Source organism: Pipra filicauda, unplaced genomic scaffold (genome assembly GCF_003945595.2).
Source record: "Pipra filicauda isolate LSUMZ 115617 unplaced genomic scaffold, ASM394559v2 scaffold56_size3634133_pilon, whole genome shotgun sequence".
Classification (NCBI taxonomy): Eukaryota; Metazoa; Chordata; class Aves; order Passeriformes; family Pipridae; genus Pipra; species Pipra filicauda.
In genome coordinates, this window is record NW_024104720.1 from 1,608,467 (window position 1) to 1,631,715 (window position 23,249).

Sequence of the window (23,249 nt, forward strand, 5' to 3'; positions counted from 1 at the left end):
ACTCTAGGTTAAACCTAGATGGATTTTTTTTGCCCTTTCAATTCCTTTTGGAAGGTGAATAAATGCTGAACTGTGTAGATTTTATTGCTTTCTCAGAGCTGTTTGTCTCTCTTGCCTTTTTTCATCAGATCTTTGTTGCTGAAATTAACATAAGTCTTTACCAGTTATGACTCCAAAGAGACACGGAGGTCTGAGAACTCTATCCATGACTAATGCTCTGTGCAGATCTAAAATCTTTTTAATGATCTGCTACAGGGATTAATATGCAGGGGATAAGTTTATATTTTACCTTACTTCTACTATATGACAATTGAGAAGACATGTATCAGTGAGCAGCTGAAAAATACTAAAGAAGAGAGCAGAATACATATTGTGAGAAGGGGTGGTTAAGAACAGAGAGTAAAGTAGGGAAGTGTTGTTATCTAGATTGGCTATCACATAAAGCTGCCTTGATGAAGTGTTGTCACTTTTATATTACTTTTTTACAAAAAGGGTTCCAGAAAGGGAAGAAGAAACTTTACTAAGAAATAATCAGAAGATACTTATAATCTGACTGATTTATCTACAAACCACGTAATTTTTAATGCAGATTGCATATGTCTTTCATGGTCTAGAGAAATGTCCTGCTAAAGAGTTGAAGCATCTTGCATTGTCTGCCTGTAAAAATGTGCAAGTCTGTGAATACTCGAATGAATTTTACTTTGAGCAAAGATAGTCCTTTTATGTTACAATTTCTGTATATGTGATGCCTGTATGGATGGAGGTTGTAGGTACAGTAGTCCTAGGGTTTGTGTTGTTTTCACAGCTGATATTTCCTTGCCTTGCTCTTTTTCAGTTTATAGTGTTTCCAGCCTGATAGAGTTTAAATTGTTTGTGTAACAGCACTGTATGGATTATGGGACTTTAGTTTGACAGGAATACTATCAGAACTCTTCCAGTTTGCCAGTGATTTTGAAAATCTTAAGGGGAAGTTTCATTCAGATCAGATAAGCTTCTATGCACACTTCTAAAAAGCAGAAAATAGACATGTCCGTTCATTGATGCCAAAGAGTATAAGAATCTATGGTGAAATTGGAAGCTAATGGAAAGAATAAATATTTGCTATGTAGCTGTAAATATTCCCTATTTAAATTGCCCTAATGTTTCTATCTACCTTGGCTTTCAGGATAGTGTGGAAAAACATTGTAATGCATTTGCCAGGGGACAAATAAGGGAAGAGATTATACAAATGACGGTGAAGGATTCTGTTGATAATTGCAAACCACTTAAATGTTGCTTTTTAGTTTATCTCAAAAACTCCTTGACAGAATTATTTTATCCCTGCTGTAAGGATCACTTAATTGTACATCTCTTTTCCTTTTTTTTTTCTTTTAGTTGGAACTAAATTGTTGTGTCTTCTTATCAATCTAGTCTTGGTGGAGCAGGATGTCCAACCGATTCCGCAAGCTGAAGTTGACTCAGACACTGCGCCATGGATTTCCTTCCAATCCGTTTGTGCCTTTTCCGGATGAGCCTGAACCATCATTAAATTCCACTATAAAAGCAGTTTCACAGAGTGATACGGGTGCCTCTGGAAACCTTGATGCTGCTACAGCTCGGATCACAAATAACAAAGCTAGTGGTAAAGGCAGAATTGTCTTATGGGAAGTGAGCTCTCCTGGGGTACTCAAGATGATAGTATTTCTAATTTATTGAATTAGTTCTTATTTAGCTTAGTATAAATGAAAAGACATGTAATGTATTTGTAGTATGTAGAAAGAGATGTTCGCATTCCTGACTGTTGATCATGCTGAACACTGAGTGCAGCATCATTTAAGCAGGAAAACGCTGATATAACCATGTTACTGTTCTTTAGCAAGCACCATTAATTTGGAGAATAGAGACAGGTCACTGAGAAGTGTTAGTATCTTTGATAAACTGATTTTTATAGTGAAAACCAATTTATTTGAAGAAATAAAGAAAGAATTCTGAGAAGAAAGTGAAAAAGCCCAAATTGTAAAGCACATCTACTGAAATTGTACAGGTCTCCATGAAACCCCCTCGCCCCCAGTTTGTGATGCAAAGTAAGACTATTGGCATAACTTTAATTTAGGTGCATGACAGTGTCACTGGAAATCTTTGTTCTGTGTGCTTACTGAAGATAAAGCTGTTGACTGTTTGAGAACAATACACTATCCTTGGGGACAAAAGTAGGAACATGTAAACAATAAAACATCATTTATGTATTTTTCAGGCGCAAACACTACGAAAGGAGGAAAGGATGATGAATTATTGACAACCATGGTATGTTGCAGCGTTCTTGGTGTGTCAGCCTCATTCAGAAGGTTGTGCAGCTCCCATAATTTTTGAAGGTTTTTACCTCCTGTCCAAGATGCCTTCAGGAGGAGATCTCATCATTTGTTTATAGTCATTAGACAAGAACTGTCAGGCTTTGATACATCAGTAGTTCTTAGACTAGGAAGTACTACCAGTGGTATGATATGGAAGCTGTGCTGACTTTTTTCAAGAGTTACCCATACGTTTGTTTGATCAGCAGTGAATTAGTAAAGTAGATGGAACAGATGATTGGTTGCTGACAAGATGTGTGATGTGGGGAACACATGGATGGCACATGGTGCAATGGAAGTGTGAAATTACTAGTAGAGGCAACCACAAAATATTTAGTTCAGCATGTTCATTTGTGTTATTCTGTTTCTTGTTTTGTTATGCTGTAGCTTTAAATTTCCCTACAGCTTACTCCCTAGTGATATCATTAAATTTGACTGGTTATTCTTTATGTTCTTTTGTAAGAAGTTGGAGTATCTTTTGATGTAACTGAACAGATGTAACTGATGGACAGAACTCTAGGGAGCCAAATCAGTTGTGTCATTTTTAATCTCTTTCTGGAGAACATGTACAGCAGGAACAGGCAATTGTTCACTGTTTGCAGTTGTTCTATCTGGAAATACAGAGAAGACTACATTGTTATTTCTTTGAAAATTAATTTTTAACATTCTTGTTAAAGTCAATTTGAAAAATATTTAGCCCAGTGAAGGAAGAGAAGTTTCTGCCACTTAATGAACTATATTCATTTTATCAAATGAATAAGCATAATATTGAGGGGTGCAACGATGTTTGTTGGATTCTCTGTTATTTATTACATGTTGTGCTTTTTCAAAAATACTACTCATGTCTCATTTCCATTTTATTCTGTTTAAAAATGCATGTCTTCATCTTTTTGCTTAACTTAAAATTTTGAAAGTACGTCACCAACTCCTAGTAATCTCTTAAGAAGTGACTCTTCCCCCTCCCCCCTTCTTTGTTTTTCTCTCTCTCAGCTGAGAAGTAGTGCCCCATTTACCAGGCTGCCAAGCGATAAGCTGAAGGCAGTGATACCACCTTTCTTACCCCCCTCGAGCTTTGAGCTCTGGAATTCTGACCGAACACGACTCAGCAAAGATGGAAAAGCTGAACAGATGAGAACTGCCTGGCCACAGAGAGCAATCAAGCATGATTTTAACAGCAGCGGAAACTCTGATATAGTAAGCAAACTAAATGTGTACGAAAATACTGTGTTATGTCCAGGCCATGCTGACTGGTGAGACACACGGTTTCTGATTAGAAATTACTTTTAACCCACTGTCTCAGTAATGGCTTGTCCTTTTAAGCAATGCTGTTTAAGAAGAATGCACATCTCCAAGGAAAGAACGTAATGGAACAAAAGTTTTGTATGAAATGAGATGGCTTTTTTTTTTCTTGCTGTTATTCAGAATAAAATAGAACCATAACAAATTTGCTGCAGGCTGCTAAAGTTGGCTGCTGGTTCCACCCATGTTCCATGTCTTTTAGTAGCCACAGTAGGTACAGGCACTGGAGTGTGGTCAAAACTGCTCTGATTTGGAAGAAGATCAGGGACAGAAAAAAAGAATAAGAATTGATCAATTTTTAGGACCTGAGCAGGAGGTAAGTCATATCAGTAAGACAAATATACAGACATAAGATTCTGAAAGATTAGCAGTAGTTAAAATTGTAGCAAGCTATGATCAAGTAGGCTTGAAGGCATACAGCCTTAAATTGTGAAGGGAAAAAGTCTGAATTGCTTCTGGTTTTTATAGAAGGAGCTTGCCTGATTCTACAGTGTTTTTAGTGAAAACACAAACCAAAAGAAAAATAGCTGGTTTGTCTTGAGACAAGAAACAAAACAACCTCAACAACCTTTGCTTTCATAGTAGGAGAAAAAAGAGAAATCCTTACTCCCCTAAATGTGGACTGTAATAGTCAAGTGGAGAGAAGAGTTTATTTTACTAGTCCAGAACTGTTTCATGTCAGTTCTAGAAACAGGACACTGAAGACATTTTAGGAGGAATTTTTTTCTGTTTTCCTTTTTTTAAGTGGAAGTTAGCTTAATATCAGTAGGGGCGATTTAGGTGGAATAAGGTGGAGTCTTAGAAGGGAATTGACATAACAGGAAGGTAAACGTCTGTCATCCTGAAAAAGATGATTGTAGTAACATAAGTGGATAATTAGCTCACTTTATAAAGAGAGGAGCAGGAGAAGCAGGGGAGGACTAGTCATCAGTACTTCTGTGAGGCAAGAAGTGTTTTGCTAAGGGAATAGGGAGGAGAGATACATAGTAAGTCAGAGTTGGAAGAAGTGATTTGAGCAACAGGATAAGAAACATGAAAAAGCTAAGCTGCAAAAGCTGTTTGTCAGATGTCTGGCAGTGGCCAGTGGTGTAAAAGCAAAAGAAATGAAGGAGGATGTGGCTGAGGAGGATTTGGCTAGCATATAGCTAGATCAGTAGTGCCTCAGTTAGTGAAAGTCGGTCAAATGATGAATTTAGATTGAACAAAATACAAAAATGCAACTAGTGGAGATGAAGTTTATCTCACTTCTTGCAGCTTAGTTTGTAAGAAACAGAAATATGATGGATGAGAAATAGATGGTAGCTGTTTTGTAAGATTGGAGAGACAAAACTAGGATTTCTCAGGAAAGCAGTTTCACATGTGACCATTTTTTTTCCTCCCCACTGCTCATAATATTCTGTACAGCCCATCTCAGGGGCATCGTGGATGCTCATTTTGTGCTGGCCAAAGGTTAAGAAGAATTAATGGTTTTATATGGTATAATTTCTTTCATTGAGTATATATGTTAAATGTATATATATTTATGTAAGTATAGAATATGTTCAGTATATTTGTATATGTAAAATAAGATTATTTCTGATATCCCTTTTGTTCTTCAGTGGAAGTTTCAGAATGTGGAATAAATAAAATAGCAGTTGATCTTTATTGTGCTCAGTCGAGAAAGAAAATTATTCATTTTGTTTTCCAGACATCTGTTAGCAAAGGTACTAGACCAGTCAAATTACCAACATTTGCAAGAAGACCAGCATCTCCTTCAAATTCCAACAACTTCAGTCATTCTCCTCATTCTTCTGGTGGATCCAATAACATTGCAGGAATTAACAGGCATGGAGGAGAACTGCATAACAGATCAGGTACCATTTTTAATAAGAAAGTAATTTGTATCTGGTTCAGCTAAAAAAATTAGTGTTTGTGATGATGGTAGAAGACAAACCTTTTCTGAGAGCTCCTACTGCTGTAGAGCAAAACTTCTATAAATTTTGTTGAACCAGGACTGGACTTTGAACATAAGGGAAGAAAAGCCTCACATCTGTAACAGAAGTCTCATTGGCCAGCCTCTGTCTCAGAAAAACATGCAGATTTTATCGGGTCCACCCATGGTGGATCAGGTGGATGCTGGTTCATTGCAACATACATTTCATAGCACTGATTCTTACCCACGTTGCTTACTTGTTGTTTAATTAAAAATCAGTTTTCAATCAAAAACAAAGCTGCAAGCACTGTACCTGGCAGCTGTTGAAGACAATATGATGAAGTGTCTCATAAAACCCATATCCAAGAGGATGAAAGTCAACTCTGTGTGTATATAGACAGGGCTGGCTTCTCTCTTCTGCACTTGATTTTTTATTCCTTTTTCTGAAACCTGCTGGATAGATCTGAACCTTACAATTCTCTCTTGCTTCATCCAGTCAGTTTTTAAACAAAAGTGAGTTGTGGTAGAGATGGGAGAATTGAAAGTTAACAAGTATTTCAAAATTCTGATTTCCTTGACTGGTTTTATTATATTTTTTGTTTCAGGTGGCAGTGCAGATAATGTTTTGTCTCAGATTGCGGCCCAAAGAAGAAAAGCAGCAGGCTTTCCTGAACAGAAACCCAGCCAACAGCACAGTCCAGTCCAGTCAACTACTTCATCCACTCTGTCTGATTTGCAGTGTGCTCAGATTGTTGGCAATGGACATGTAAAGGTATGGAGAAATGTAAATTTTTGTACTTCCAAAGTGGCTAATTATAATAGGTCGTGTCTCGGTCATGGATGGCTGATACATGACATTGCACAGCCTAAAGTGAATGAACACCTGTTACAGTAGTGGAAACTTTTCGGCTCCACAAACCTTACTTTTAATTACAAGCCTACAGAAGATCAAACCTAATAATAAAATGTGATTTTACTTTATTATTAATTTAATTCTGTTTTAAAAACCAGTAAATGTAATACTTGATCTTAGGGTAGATCTGCACTGTTAGTTTGGTTTCTCATTATTTCTTTCTATGGCCCAGATCCAGTGTTTTGTGTTAGTTATTCCTGGACTTTACTCTGAAGTGATATAGCTAGTTTCCCTTCAAAGGCTCAATGTGAATGCAGAACATGAAGTGATATACAGATTGAGGAATTTAGGAGATGAGGTACAGGGACTTGTTTTGGAAAAGACCAATATACGTACATATATATTCTTATTCCTCATTTTAACTCATGTATTTTCCTGTTTTCCATGCCTCCAAATGTGTTAAACATGTACAAAATACTTAATAATTTTGAATCATTTGACTTGTGTTAGGTAATAACGAGTTTAAGAGTTGACTGGAAACTTTCATTCCAGTGCAGCAAGTTGTTAAATGCGCCCAAAACTTAGTTTATGCTTACCACATATTTCTAGTTAATCCAGCATGAAATGCTACTTTAAATGAGCATCTGATATGCCTGTTATCAGAGTCAAAGTAATTTACTTTGTTTCTATTATTAAACTGTTCTTATCTCAACCTACAATTTTTAGTTTTGATTCTCCTCTCCATTCCACTGGAGGGGGGGAGGTGAGCAAGCCACATAGTTGCCAGATGGACTCAAACCAGGACAGTCCTTTTAGGAAAAGAATAATTGTAGTGCTTGTGTGCGGTATTGCTTTACAAGAAATAATTTTCTTATTATAAAATTACAGCCTTATTAAATGTATTTTTCTTGATGAATTTGAGGAGACAGACTTTCATCTGGGATAAATCAGTATTGCTCCAATTATTTCAATATGGATCAAGCAGAAACTTCTAGTTATGACTACATGCTCTGCAGAAATGATATGCAACTTAAGTAATAATGAAGCATCATATATAGGTAAACATTCTTGGTTTTTTTTAACTGAAATTATTGTATCATTAACTACAGCAAAAACTGGAGATGAACAAAAGACCTCCATCTGGGACTTCATCTACGTCTAAAAGCACATCACCAACTCTCACACCTTCCCCATCACCTTCCCCATCTCCTAAGGTTCAAAACGCAGAGTCTTCTCTCTCTTCTTCTCACAGACAGGCCAAAAGCAACGGTTCCAGCAGTGGTACTATTACAGAAGATGGTGAGTAGGTCACTGTAGTTATAGGAGATTCATTAGTCAAGAGCACTGACTGTTTAAAGCTGTAACTGTACTGAATTAGTGTGTATCTGCATGACAATGAGAGCTTTTTTCTTTCTAGAAAATGTATTATGGTGTTTCTTACAGTGAGTTTGGCATTCTGCAGTAACTGCCTTTTTCTCTCCCAAAACCTGTGATCCCTTCCATTTAGAGGGAGACTGGTACCATCTCAAAGCTTGCATGTAGGTAGGCTGCTCTTACGTGGCCTTCTTCCTTTGCCCTTTGATGGCTTAAATCCTGTTTTCCACTCTTTGCTGGGGGTAGAAAATGCACTTTCTCCACGTTAGAAATTATTTTTTTTGAGTAAATGCAGTAAAGCACATCACTACAGAAATACATTTTTGAGTAATAGCAAGTCATAGCTACATGCAGTTGATTTTTAAGAGCTGTAGTGCATTTATTTTTCTAAATGGCAAAAATAGCTGTATTTCAACCTATTTTTAACCTAAGATCATATGAAAGAATAATAATGTTATTACTTTTCCAGTAAGATTACTACCTTTTAAGTTAAACTTTTAGGTCTACATTACAATACTTTTTAAAATAAAGTCATGTTACTACATTGGAAACAGGATATCAATAACTTCGTTTTGTTCTGTAAATATCTCAAAAATGTGAAAAAAAATAACTGGACTCAGAATCTTTTAAATAAGAAATGGAGGCACCTTATCTGGTTTCTGCGAGAGGCACTTTCTACTATTTTTGTTTTTTCTGATGTTGTCTGTATTGATTTTGGTTTGTTTTCATTTATGCTAACTTTATCCATGGACACTCTACTTCCATTTGACACTAAAGAGAGGTGATACTTGACCCTCTTTCTGTCCTCGTCTCATGGCTTAACTGTGACATATTGTACTGACCGCTGGAGAAAATTGTTTCACATTTAGTAAGTTTATAATGATGGCTTGATACCATAAGAGTTGTCAATTTAGAAATATATAAAAGAAAGAGAACTCACTGTTGGATAACAAAGGGAATTCCCCAAGCTATCAGCTGTTCTTATCTCACCCAGTGAAGCTGGGCTTTGTGACTGCACCACTAATGCCATGATACAGTGAGTTCTCTGTGTAGCAGAGGAAATGTTGTCAGAAGCCTGAGTAGCTCTGGGTTCATTATGCTTGTAAGCTTTTGTAGTTAAGTGGTCCTTTAATTCAAGGGCTTCTCTTACTGATTCAGTAGCAACAGTACAAATGCTTATATGCCAAATAGGAATCAGAAGAGTAAGTACAGAAGGCCTGCAATGTTAACTTTGCTTTTCTTTCAAGTCAAATTAATTAGATAAATTGATTTGCATTGAATATTACTGTGAAGGAACAGTAGGCAGCAGGGTTCAAAGGTGTGCTTGGTTTCTCTTTAGGCAACCACTCGGTGGACCATCAACAGCTTGTCTCTATTCTGAGAACCAGTGATGTAGAGAATCATGAAAGACGAAACCATGTGAGAGTAAAAGGAGGCTCTGAAAACTTGGAGAAAGGTAATCTTACCTTACTACTACAGAGTAGTATGAAAGGAGGGGCTAAATGGGAGCAATGTGGCAGAAGCAGTAAGAGCTCCAAGCACCTTTGCTTTCTCCAGGGATGTAGGTAAGGAGACAAGATAAGAGTAGAGCAAATGAGAATGATAAAGCAAAGGAGAAACAACATGTTATGCAAGAGTTGTAAAACTGAGAGGTTTGGGAGTTTGTTCAAACTTGGTGTAATAATACAGGAACTGGAAGAGGGGAAGATGAAGAGAAAACTTGAAGCTCCTACTGCAGAAAGCATTCTCTGTGCATGAAAGGTGTTGACGTTATAGTTGTTTATGGCAACAAGACTCTGAGCTCAGAGATACTGTTTTTCTTCCCATATCACAGCCCATAGTTTAAGCCCACCAATGTGATGAAAAATGAGAAGCCTAACTAACAACCTACTGTATCTAAAATTAATAATAAAATATCTAAAATCAATAATATATCTAAGGTCTTCTAATGAAAGAAGTTTTCTTTCTGTAAGGTGGTATTTTTCATCAAACAGTGTGACATTTTAAAACTGGTTACCTTTTCTTATTGATTAACCTTAGGGTACTAAAGCTTTTAGCCTGAGACCATGCCTGCTTTTGCAAATCATGTTAAGCATACCAAGTTAATTGAACTTGAGGTAAAAAAAACCCCAAAACCCTAGCAGAAAATAAGACTCAACTAGAATTTTTCTCTTTAGATTTTTGTGGACTCCTCTATGTAAAGAAGGAGTCTTTCCGAATAGTACACGGAAGTGTGTCTATCTCAAGATACTTGATGTCTTTTGAAAAGCTTGGAGAGAGAGATTCTCTTTCATGTTTCTACTGATGATGAAAGAAAAGTGACAGTCAAAAGACAAAGAAGTGAAATAAATAAAACCAAAGTACATTTGGGAATGGACTACTGGTGTCTTTTAAAGTGAAAGTGAGTTTATATGGTGAATTTAAATATAGTTTTGTTGTATAATGTAAATCATTCATGTTCTTAATTTTGACTCCGACTTCTTAGTTTAACTGACCGCTTTGGTACTTCTGGGAAAACAAAGATAATTAGTCACTTGTGACATCAAAGCAATAAAAAGAAAACCTGAGTTGAGAGAGGTAACATGTAATTAAGAGAGCTAATGTTAGGTTATTCTAAAAGTGCACTTATGCTTTTTAACACGTTTTAAATATGTGGGAAGGGTCACTGTCAGGTCCTCCAAATTTTAATTTCCTTAGACTTTGAGAGGAAAGCCAATATTCAGTGCTCTTAGCCTTGGAAGTTAAGCTTATAAAACTTAAATTCGGACCAGTTTTCATCTTACCTGGACTTCAAGGTTGCCTGGATGTCAGGCATTTAAGGAGAAGAGGTTCAGACAGATGTGTGTTGTATTGAGGTTCTGAATGAGCAGCTGGGTAGTTGTTTGCTCTGCAGTTTGCCTTCCTGGATGATGATGTAGAAACATGCTGTTCAGTTCCTTGTCTGCTTGAGGAGTTTTGCTGAATAACCTGCATAATCGGCCATCTGGGGCCAAGCCCCTGCGTTTTAGGGATTGAACTGCCTAAATTGCCCTTAGTGGTTTGGTTTTGTAAGACCCTTTCTAATGAGGAAGAAAGGGCAATACAGTGGAAAGATTTTATCCTAGCAAGGTGAGGCTAGACAGAGTTACAGTATACGGAAGTAGGTGAGAACAGAGTAAGCAAATATTTCAATTTCTGATGGAGAATAAATGTGGTGATTTTTAATGACTTTATATGACTATGTGGAATGTATGTTTTAATATATATTTTCAGCAGTTCATAATGCAGAGATCATTAAAATCTTTTCTGATCCATGTGCGGGTTGTTTTCTTTTTTTCTGTTACTACAGATGAGCTGACTGGCATCCTTAAAAAATTATCTCTTGAGAAATATCAGCCTATTTTTGAGGAACAAGAGGTATGTCTTTTTTTTAAAAGTTTTTTTTTTTTTACTGTTTTAGCAAAAGTGGGGTGCGACGCACATTACATCAGAATTGTGATCCAGAATCTCAGATTTCAAGTCCTACAACCATTTCCAGTTGCAGATGACCTTGAAACATGGACTAAGCAATATTCATGGCATTTTCCAGGATACTGCAAATATCAGAGCTTTTTATGCTTAACCTACAATTTTTGTATAAATAGGTGCTTCAGGGTTTTTCTTTTTCTCTCTGTTTTTACACTCTGGCTTTTCTATATATGTCTATATCCAATGTGGCTAAGCAGTTTATAGGACATACTGTATCATCCCTGCAGTCACAGCTGGATCCTCATTTGCAGATGGAGAACAGGAGGGTATGAGTCACTGAGATGGCTGCTTTATCTTTTTTATCCACCATGAATAAGCAACAGGAGAATTAAACTGGGGGAACGTAGGCATCCTTGTAGGTGAGGCCTGTGACAGTTGCTGAGGGATGCAATGAAAAGAAATATTGCTGAAAATAAGTAAAATTAATTCATTACAATGTTTAAGACAGTATCGGATGTGAGCAAATATGGTGTGTCTATTCAGTCAAGGCAAAGAGTAGTGAATGGACATACAATAAATAGACGTTGCTGCAGAGTTCAGAATTCAGCACCACAAACACAGACTATTTAGCTGCATCACAAAACAATAGGTTATTATTGTTCCCCTGCATGATAGGCAAGGGAGCATTGTGTAGAAATTAGTATGCTTTATGTGTGAAGTTTATATCAATATGAAATGCTTTAGATGTTTGTTCTTATCACAGCCTTATGGATGTGGTGTTATAATAAAAACTGATATATGAACAAAACATAGGTTTTTCTCAGGATACACTGTAAAAGTAAACACAGTATTCTGAAATTCCAAAAATACTTGGGGGAAGGGGGGAAGAAAAGAAGAGAGAGAAACCTTAGGCTTATTCAGCCAGCTGCTACTGTAGATAAAGGAATTTTTTGTGGAGAGTGTATATTAATAGAGCTTGTCTGAAAAAAAATTAAAATCCATTAATATTTTAAATTATGTACTATCATAATTAGTTGAATGATTAACTACAGATTTAAAACCTTACAACAGTGTGCTAAAATATGTACCATTTGCTGCTGGTAATTCATTGAAAATTTTTCTTTGCAAAATATTTACAGTAAGTCTATACAGTTAAAAAAACCCAACAAACCATGTTTGACCTGCAGTGATGAATCTTTTCATAGGTAAATTTGTCTTATCTTTTTTTCTTCTTTTTTTTCTTCATATGCAGGTGGATATGGAAGCTTTCCTTACACTTACTGACGGTGATCTGAAAGAGCTTGGTATTAAAACCGATGGATCAAGGCAGCAAATTCTGGCAGCTATTTCTGAACTGAATGCAGGAAAGGTGTGTTTTGAAGTACTGTACTTAGTAAATTATTTCAAGGCTTGTTTATATTGTTAATTCAACATACATTTTGAAATTCAGTTGCGGATGTTAGTTAGAAAAGCTAAATTATTTTTTTCCAAACAAAGTATTTAATTTATTTGATTAGTGTGAAAAATATTTTCCTTTGTGGTACTCCCTGTTGTCTTTCAATCACTCTTTCCTAGTCCAGTGAAGAAGCTACTGGTAAACGTGAGCAGTATTGCAGTTACCAAATATTGATTTCAGCAATGCTAAAAAGAACCTCCTGGCTGCGATAGTCCAGCTGCAGAGTATAGCGTAAGAGGAAGGGTGTCCCTTGTTTAGCCTAACAGTTTTTGATTCCTCTGTGATTAGGTAAATAGCCCTTCTCTAATTTCTTACACTTTCATTGCCTTTGAATTTTTTAATGACAGAAACAAATTTGCTAAGAATGTTATATAGTAAGCAGTGTTCTTAGCGGAGGGATTTGGTACTGGAACATGACTTTGATTAGGCCTGCTGACACTTCTCAGCTGCTTTTTCAGTTTTGAGGTCCATTCTCTCTCTGATAGTGGAAGCTCGGATAAACAAAACATAATTTCCCCAGGTTAAGAGCGACAGTAACAAGTGATGAGGCTAAAAATTAGGGGAGGTGGATGATGCTCCGTGCTATAAAGAGATAAAGAAAATAATGAAAATGTTTCTATTGCTGTCTGGTAGTTTCAGGAAAAGATGACTTTGAGGTTTTCTCTATATATATCTGTGAGGTAAGGATTTCTAGTTATTTCAAATAGTATATTTAGCATGGAAACATGTATTTACACATTTTTTTGTGAACTCTTCATAAATTTGTTTTTTAAACAGAAATTTAAGAACTGTTTTATTTTTTTTTCTTTTACAGGGTCGAGAGAGACAGATTTTACAAGAAACTATACACAACTTCCACTCTTCCTTTGAGAGTAGTGTTAGTAACACACGACCACCAGGTCATTCTCAATGTAAGTAGCACCTGAAATTAATTGAAAAATTAATCACAAAAGCACGGAATTAATCACAAAATCAATTACGTTGGAAAAGACCTCTGAGACCATCGAGTCCAACCTATGACCCAACACCACCTTGTCAACTAGACCATGGCACTAAGTGTCACATCACGTCTTTCCTCAAACGCCTCCAGGTCCGGTGACTCCACCACCTCCCTGGGCAGCCCATTCCAATGTGTAATCACCCTTTCTGTGAAGAAATCCTTCCTAATGTCCAAATGTATGGATACTTCCATTTAATACTGGCTAGAAGACAGAATGTGACAAACAAGCCAGTTAACTGGTTTCCTGGTTAATGATTCATATGTGTCCCTGTCTCTTACTGAGACTGTAGAGAAGATTTCAATGTAAAAAGGTAGAGGAATCTGTAAGAAGTTTATACGCACTACAGTACTATCGGAAATAAGCATAAGATTTTTGTTGTGAATTACTAAACACTGCAAATGGATGTAAGTATAGCAAACTAGAGTATCCACTATACCATGTATAGTGTATGTGTATATGTATAGCATCAGTGGCAGGTGCGTTTCTTTATGATACATAGTTTACTTTTGCATACTCTTTATAGGAGACAGTTCTTTAGTGTGATCAAGTAGAATAAATATATTCAAGATTTACAGTTTAGTTTAGTGGTTTAGGTAGCTATGTTAATTATGTATTTTTGTATGCGTGCATTTAGTTATTTTGCATAGGTAGTATTTTTATGTGATTGTCTACAGTTGGTTTCTTTGGAATACATCTACACCAACCACCAGTGTTATCTGCTAGCAAAGCTGGAGAAACTGCCTTTCAAAATGTACTGCCTATAACCAAAACACACAGGAAGGTGTTGCTGACCTATAACTGATGAATACGTTTATCACAGTCACAGATATAAAAGTTGCAAATCCCTGTCCTGCCAACCACCTGGGCCAAAGGCAGATATTCATCTGTTACTCAAGGTTAAGGAAAAGGGCAAAACCTATTCAGATTTGTGCTTCTATATCCATGTTTTAGGAGAAACAATGGAAGCCATTGAATGGCCTTGAGAAGTTCACTATGTTAAAAGTACCTCTTCTTCGTTTGCTCATTTTGCTGCTTGCATCCACTCACAAAATAATTTCATTTGTTTAGGGGCTATATTAAATAATATTTCAGGTGTTGTATGCTTTAGGAAACCTTAATAACGAACAAGTCCCAGTTGTTCCAGTCTCAGTCAGCTGCTTATCACTACATATGTGAAAGCAGGTGCTAACTGCAGACCTCCTGGTGTCTTGGGGAAAACTGGGAATTGCTGGGGTAGTTAGTGAATGTGGGCTGCTTTCAGTATTCTGTATTGTCTGCTTGTCTGAAAGCCACTTTCAGATATCCCTGTATGCACTGTGCAGCTTACTTCCCGTTCTCAGAGTAGTCAGCGTGTGTGGGAACTTCTGGATGTCCCTTGATAACATCGTAGACTTGAAGAGCCTCTTCTATAGGTACCATTAGGTGAGCAGAAGCTGCCATTTGGGATTTGATAACATGGTGTAATGAACTGGAATTACTCGAGAACCGAAGAAGCATAGAGATGTAACGTGTCTCCAAGCAACTTGCTGAGCCTAACCACTGAGCTTGAATGTGTCTTGAAGACAGCAAAGGACAGTAATGGTGGCACAGAGTTGGGGAGAACATCCTTTTGTAAGAATGGAAGCAACAGTTGCTACTGCTAACCATTTGACAGGATGCTGCAAGGAGACTGCCGTGAGAGATCTAGCTTTTGGGGTTTTGTGTATGAGAGCTCCATGATACAGATTTGGCTGTGAAATAGCAACAGAAGCACTAACAGAGAAGGAAGAGAGCATGTAGATAAAAGAAGTTTCTGCACCAGGTAAGCTGCTTTTTATTGTAAAAAGTAGCAGTGGGACCCTTATGCAGTCTCTGGAACTTGAAGTAATTTCCAGGAATGTGTAATATTTTAGATCATAAGAGCACCTGTACCAAGTCAGATCCAAGGTACATACAGTTGTGTTCAACTTTTTCATCCAGTCTCATCTGACACTGATGTGAAGAGCTGCTTGCTTTCGTTCTCTGTGAACTTGACATGTCCTGACTTCTTTTGCTTCATCTTACTGGATCAGAAGATACAGTGGGCAATTGTTTCCTCTTCACTGCCTCCATGCCACTGATGATTTTACAAATAACAGTGATACTTTTCCTCAGTCATGTTTTTTCTAGATGGAAGACTTACAGGCTGCTTTGTCATTCCCAATACCATAGTTTTTCTCACCTCTTTTTCTTTTCTACTATAATCTTTTCAGACTTGGGAGATACCAGTCTAGCATACAATATTCAAGATGTAGGCATATTACAGATTTACATGACACAGTGATGTTTGTTTTTCAGTTGTATTCTTTCAGTTTTCTTGTCCTTTCCTAGTTATTTCTGAATTGTTGTTAGTTGGAACTATGTCTTGTAACCCTGGTGGTCTTCAGAGTTTGAGCTCACAGCCTATAATTTTATATAACCATGCATACATCTTTTTTTTCCATTTGCCTTCATATTACTTCATATTTATCTCCATCAGATTTTGTCTGCCATCTTATTGTTTGGGCACTGATGTCACATGAAGTCCTTTTACCAATCTTCTGTTTGTCTTTCTCTTTATTTACATGGATAACTTAAGAAGGTTTGTCCCTTCACCCTGTATGCCCTTTCGAAATCATATATGGAATATATTGTTCATATCCTGAATATTCGTATGTAGATCCTTCTGAAATGCTGGGGGTGAATTTCTCTGCTATGGAAATAATAATTTTTTCCTCCAACCTTCTGTCCTCTGCCTCCCTAACAGATTATTTATCCACACAAGAAATTTTCTTTTTACCCTGTGGGTTATTTATTGTCTTAAGAGCTAACCTTGGATCTTGTGAAATGCCTTGTCAAAATCCAGGCATCAAACGGACCTCTTTTGTCTACAAGACTGTTGGCACCTTCAAGGAATTCCAGTAGATTGGTGAGGCAAGACTTCTCAAATCCCTTTTTGATTTTGCACAAAATTTCAGATCCTTTGTTACAATTTTTGCTAATCTGCCTGGTATTACTGTCTATTAAAACAATTAGTTTCATTTTATCACATCTCAGTTATGTGGCAATTTAAACAACAACCTGTGTTCTGTACACAGCAGTTTAGCTGCTTAATCCTTTTGCTTCTTTAGGACATCTGGCTTGGAAAATTGCTGTTATTTGCTCTGTGTATTTGTTTCATATTCTGTTTTACTAGTACCTCAGGTTAAGATATCTTGGACTCCCACATAAAGAAAGCTTCTGAAATGGGAACCTTCCCAAGTTTTTCCAGGGTGAATACCATTTTTTTTTCTGATGTGAGCTTACTTCTCTAGCTCATTACGGTCTCGTTGATTGACATCATGTCATTTGTAACTGGCTGCCTCTTGTGGTGTGTTTGAAAAGTAATATGTGACATTTTTATCATTTTTGCATGGTCCACAACCACTCATTTCTCTACAGCTCTTTCTAGGAGCCTGTCTGGACACCGTTAGCAAGAAAGCCACATCATGATTTGCCTTCCTAGAAAGCTAGGTGTAGCTCACAGGGTGATGGAAACATCCTGCTCTTCCAGCTATGTTGGTACCACTGTTTTCCACACTATCCTTGTGATTTCCTCAAGATTTTGAGTCATTTTAAAAGCTTAGTACCTAAACCAGAGTGGCTCTCAGTGTAGCTCTGCTTTTATGAAGTTTCCAGCCTGTAGGGCTGTAAAGAAGAAAATGAAATACAGTCCGAATATATCCATAAGATTCAGAAATGAAAAAGCAGGAGGGAAAGAAACTTAATCCTTACCTTCCAGAAATGTAGCTTATAATTGTGGGAGGTCTGTAGGCTGGTTACCAACACCAAGCCTGTAAATGTCTACACCTTCTTATACCCTTTCTCATCCATAGCTCCAGTGTCCCCTTAGCTTTAGTTCTGCCCAAAATGCCACAATCCGCACTGCTCAGGCTCAGTTCCTCCCCTGCTACCCCTGAGTCAGGAGCTGTTGCCGCTTGTCAAATCTGGTAGGAGATTGGAAGGCAGCAGAAATAGATACACGTCTGGATGAGTCTTTGTAGAACGGAAAGAAGAGCTGCAGTGATTACCTACATTCACCCTTCTAAGGAATGCAGTAGAAAGAAAACAAGGAGAGGCAGAATAAATAAAAGCAAGACCATCAGAAGTAGAGGATTGATGGTATAACTAATTTCACACAACGGGCTTGTTTAGGAAGATTGCCGCGGTCCAAAAAGGGGCGGGGGGAGACCGTGGCACAGCACGGGTCCGGGACACGAGGATGGGATGCAGGTAGAATGCTTTATTCAAGCGTGCACCCGGTCTTTTATCAGCTCGGGAGGGGAAAGGGCCAGAACATAGGGCAGGGCATGAGACAGACAAGCGGGGGGACAAACCAGGATAGGGACACGGGCAAAAGAGGGAGGAACATGGGAAGAACCGGGGAGGGAAGAGGCGAATGGAGGCTGTCCCCTCTCTCTGCAGCTTCTCCAGCCAATCGGCAGAGAAACAGAGGAGCACGGAGGTGGACAGGCCGGGACATGCCCGGGAAATATAAATTCTGGGGAAGCATACAATGTGTATATACATAATAACTGTAATGTCTGTATCATAAAGTCCTTTCAATCACTGTACATCTTTTTCCACTTCTGAGATTTTCCCCATTCTGATTCCTGGTCCTTCACAGAAGATACCACAGTTTCCTATGGATGTTTTTTTGGCAGTTCAAAATCAGTTGCTGACTTCTTGTAGCTTCTGTTTGAGCATCTCCTGCTGAGATTGTTGCTTCTGAGCTCCCTGTGATATTTACTACAAGAACTCATAGAAAAGTTGTTGAGTGTTTGGCAGGTGAGCTATTTAAGTTATAATAAAGCTCACGGTTGGGAGAAAGTTTCTTTTGTGCATTAGTTACTGTGTCATCCCTGGGGCTGGGATACCAGGTTAGGCTATGGAAACTCCACATTCCAGTCCTTGCCTTATCGGCATGAGGCAGATGGCTGCCCTGACTGCAGTGTCAATAATGCAATGGTTACTGGACCTGTAAGCCATTAGGCTCGGAGGCACCATAGTATTCTGAACAGGTGAACAGTACTTGCAATAGGGAGTGTTACCTCCATCTCTTTTTTTAATGGAAATGAATCGGTCACCTTCAGAAAATTCTGATGAAATTAGTTCATTCCAGGAGTGGATGTTACCACAAGTTTTGACCCTTCATTGGTTTTCAAGGAAAAAAATTATGGCTTGGAAAATTGCCAATGCATAGTAATCACTCCGTCCTTGGTAAGAGAAACTACTAGGAAGATACTGCTTCTTAATAACCCAGTGAACTGTGTCTAGCAAACACAGAATTAGCTTGTTGCTTCACCATTTAGAGCAGATGACCAGCCCATGGAGGCATAAGGCAAAATGACTGCTCTGTGGAACAAAATGGTCCTCCTTTGTGTGGACTCTCAGCTTCGATGAAACAGTAAGTGGCAGCATAAAGTCCAGATTTCCGAGGAAAGAGATTTGAGAAATTATATCACCTCAGGAAAAGTTTCTGTTTGTAGCTTGAGGTGACCTTTTTGCTTACATGATTCTGGTAAAAAAAAAAAAAAAAAAAGGACTTTTTGAATGCTTAATTGCCAAGACTAATTGTGTAGTTTATTTTGGATGTGTGTGTCAAGATTCATGCAGTCATCAACTGGATAATTAAGAGGTTGAACAGATCTGGCAGTGGTCTGCAGGTTAATTGAAAAAAATGGCACCAAAGGAGAGGGAGTTGCATCTCAACACAAACTTGCCAAATCAGAAATGAAAAGGAAAAAAAAGTTCATGTGGATTCTATGGGAAAGAATAAAGGGAGCAAACCAACTGAAATTATTTCCTCCAGAAGAGTACAAATAAAATCCTATATGCTAGTTATTAATAGATATGTAAGGAAGTGTTACATGTTAGATCTGTGAGAAAAAAATGGAAACATTTCATGGAAGTTCCCTTTCCCAAGTCTATGGCTTGTAACAGAATTTGCCATTTCTGCAAAAATGACATGAAAAAGGCAAGAGAGCACCCAAGGTTTGTACTCTGAAGGACACAAACCTCATTAGGAAAAAAAAACATTAAGATTGGTTGGAGGTAAAGCTAAATGCTGGTTATTAGCTCAGTTTGCCTTCTAATACCAAGTTTATTGAAATGTTTGAAAGAAAATAATGCTCCTTGTCACTTGGTACAAGTGTCCAGGTGGTCTCCCCCATCTAAACGTAATACTTCTAACAGGTGGCGATGGAAGAGAACACACCAGCATCTGCAGGGGCAATGAAAAAAGGCAGGATTTGGATAAGCTGAATATTCTCCAGACAAAAGTTAAATGAAGAGTAACAATGCCTATGATTATGATAAAAAGAATATGATGCCATTCAGTCTATAATTTGTGGAAATTCTGGTCTTCTGGTTTTTCTTTACATATTATGGTATGTTGCATATTGATAGATAGTTACACATATGTATCTGTAGATAGAGAGTTGTTTTTATATTTACGTTCCACTTTTGGATTCAGAGTCAAAAAATATCAAATGGAAATTATCCAGAGGAAGAAGTTAGGGATTGTAGAGTGAGAAGTAAAAATAGGAGCAAAATCAATATAGACTTGCAAATAAAAATCATACAGGATTCAGATAGTCACTTGCTGGAAAAGTACAAATTGAAAAAAGAGGGATAATGGAAAGATTAGTAGATGACTTTTTCACACATGAATTTGACTTTTAATACCTTCTCCATACAGGAGATAACTTAAGATGAGTACAAAGAATTACAGGGTCAAATTGTTGGATTCTGGTGTAAGAATTGCACTGGGAAATGTGGGCCTGGTTCCAGTAGTTGTGGAATTTCTCTCTTCTTTAAAGCGGTAAGTCTTGCTGGTGGAAATTTTTCAAACTTTTTTTTTTTCTCTTTTAGCACCTGGCTGCTCTTTAAAACCACAAGAAGCTGTTTCTCCTAAAAGGTAGCAACAAAAGATTTTTTTCATATCTTGAAGTTTGGCATCTGACTAAGTAAATCCAAGCGTACAAATGAAAATTTGTAAAGTTAGTCCTAACTACGCCTGTGTAGTACTTTCTGCAGTAAAATACAAACCTCACAAAGAATCAAAGAAAATAATAAAGAAGTTGCTTTTATAGTTCAGCCTAAGTGTTGAATTGTTCAAGGCATCAGTGGTCTGGATTTGAGAAGAACCAAGTCAGAAGAGCAAGAAAAATGAATGATGGTAGAAGAAGGTGGATGTTTTCATTCTACTCATACCCATAGATGAACAACCCATAGGAGACCTACATAACAAAAGCACAGAAGGAGGCATGGAAAACACCACAAATTATGGCAGCTTCTACAGGAAGAAGTATATAAATTGAATATGCCACTATTGACTGGATACAAATAAAGGAGTCCAAACTGAAAATGTAATGGTTTCATGAGAAGGAATATAAAGGAAGAGGAAGAGTAATGCTGCATTCTTCTTTAACCGAAATACACTTTATCTATTCAATATTATGAGGCTAGAACAACAGTAAAAGTAAATATGAAATACCTATTTATAAAAATAGCACTTTATTTGAGGAAATGCATAATCTGTCACCAATATTTAAACAAAAATAGTGTTAAAATATTTTATGTTGCTGTTTGTTTTTTTTTTTCTTGAGAATAAAACCATTCTACTGACACTGGCTGGGTGTTTTTGAACGCTAACGCTAGCATATCCTTAAAATACGTTTTTGTAACTTGTTTTTGTAGCAATTTTAAAAGGAAAGCTGTAGTAATTAGGAGTAGAAATAATTTTCTGCTTAATAAATACAATTTTTATTGAGCAATTAAAATACAAGTCATCAGAAGCTTCTGTTTATCTTTCTGAAGACTCACAAATACGTGACTTTTAATGTGAGTCCAGGAGTACTACAAGTAAAGGCAAGAAGATAGCGGAGCTCCAATGCAGAGGAGTGATCTCAAGTAATTACTTCAGTACATACCTAAAGATTACACATTTCTCCACCCTCCTCACTGTACTGCTTTTAGCAAAAATAGGGATAGAAGTTGGGTGCATTGATAGAGATAACAGCACCAGTGAAAGTGGTGGTGCCCTGCTGTCCCTCAGGTGCCTGAATGTGTCAGCTGGTTGTGTGATGGCTTCATTGGCTTGGCCATCTGAGGTACAGCTCCAAGCTGCTGCCCGCAAACAGCAGAGCAGCTTAGCTGCACCAGCTTACCCAGCCGTGCTGTGAGAGCTGACTTTGAATACAGTAAGTTTAAATCTCTAGGAGGAAGAGGAGAAGAGATTACAGAGGGGTATTTCAGAAAAAAAGGATGGTTATGAGCTGATTAGGGCAATCAGAACCTGTTAGTACCTTGAGGTCCTTGGTGGTTGTGCTAATAACATTTCAGGTGTAGTGGTATAGCCATGTGCAAAATAATTTTTGTTCCATTTTTCTTTTTCAGTGCACATATGTCACCAAATTTAGAACACTTATCAACATTTAGCATGGTATTTTATGTTTCTGACATGTCTTAGGCTGAAGAAAATCACTCTTTAGGCAGAATTGTGCTTCAGGATTTATTTCAGCTTTAGCATAAAAATATATAATTTCTGCTTTCACAGTTTTCAAGAGCTTCAGCCAAAGATGATAATGGCAGGACAGATCTACAGAAATGTTGAGTGCAAACCATACAGCGTGAAGCTAATGGCCCTGTCCTTTCTTGAAGAAACCTAGACAGTTTTGGTTAAAGCACTTCAAAATGGAGCAGATAAACAATTGCAGCTTCTTATTAAGATTAGGAAACTGTAACAGTTGCTGCTTTGGAGCCAAAACACTGCAGTGGCACCTTTGGCCTCCTGTCAGTGTAACTGGGAATAGATGATCTGGAATGAGCTGAAACATCTCACTTACTACTGAGTGCCTGTGGGGCCCTTTGGCAGCTCAATTTCCCTGTACAGTTTTGTGCTTTTAATCCAAACATCCAACATTCTCAGCAGAACATCACCTGAAGCCTGCTGATAGGGAAACCTCAACGTGAGAACACTTCAGCCATTCCTGTGAAGAGCTTGTGGGCCATATTCCTCGAAAGGCAGACTCACCTGCAATAGATTGAGGGGTGGGTGTTCATTTTCTTTCGAGTCCTTTTTAGTAAGACGTTGAACAGTTCAGTGTGGAAAACACTTTGCAAAGTGGAGAGAGGCATTCTTTGTACAATCTAAGAGGGTTCAGATTCATGTATGCCACTGCCCAGAAGACTGTCATAACCTCAGGGCTATAAGGCAAGGTAGGGGCATGCTTAATTCCTCTGGTTGAATCTGTATCACTGTGAAGAAGATAATTCAAGATTCATGGACTGTGGCCCTGTAAGACACTGGTCTAGGATAGGGAGGAGTTAGGCTTTAAGTCCTCTAGTTGATAGATTTATCTACCAATTCCTAAGCTGCGTAGTGACTGAAGATAAATAATGCTGTAAATTTGGGAATGTTAACCAAAGTGCATCAAAGAACAAGCAGAAAATGGATTTAAATGGAATGCAACACTGTCAGAGGAGACCTACCAGCATACATGTGTAGGCTCTGTGTTTACACAACAGGTGGACAGGGCTC

At 37.6% G+C, this 23,249-nt stretch overlaps 1 protein-coding gene across 13 annotated transcripts in view; it reads left to right on the plus strand.

Moving 5' to 3' along the window:
- ANKS6 (ankyrin repeat and sterile alpha motif domain containing 6) overlaps window positions 1–21,435 on the plus strand; it is a 38,162-nt gene extending 16,727 nt beyond the window's left edge. For 3 of the 13 annotated variants that reach the window (XM_039387512.1, XM_039387517.1, XM_039387518.1), the window contains exons 7-17: window positions 1,411–1,621; window positions 2,234–2,283; window positions 3,318–3,521; window positions 5,314–5,479; window positions 6,144–6,310; window positions 7,501–7,690; window positions 9,105–9,221; window positions 11,094–11,161; window positions 12,465–12,581; window positions 13,483–13,579; window positions 19,901–21,435. In XM_039387512.1, the coding sequence (XP_039243446.1) occupies window positions 1,411–1,621; window positions 2,234–2,283; window positions 3,318–3,521; window positions 5,314–5,479; window positions 6,144–6,310; window positions 7,501–7,690; window positions 9,105–9,221; window positions 11,094–11,161; window positions 12,465–12,581; window positions 13,483–13,579; window positions 19,901–19,995 (1,482 nt within the window). In that variant the 3' untranslated portion in view covers window positions 19,996–21,435. Of the gene's footprint in view, window positions 1–1,410; window positions 1,622–2,233; window positions 2,284–3,317; window positions 3,522–5,313; window positions 5,480–6,143; window positions 6,311–7,500; window positions 7,691–9,104; window positions 9,222–11,093; window positions 11,162–12,464; window positions 12,582–13,482; window positions 13,580–14,991; window positions 19,212–19,900 lie in introns of those variants that run through there. The other 10 variants (XR_003544409.2, XR_005565889.1, XR_005565888.1 and 7 more) reach the window with 10 other exon arrangements.
- The last annotated feature ends 1,814 nt before the right edge of the window (window positions 21,436–23,249 follow it).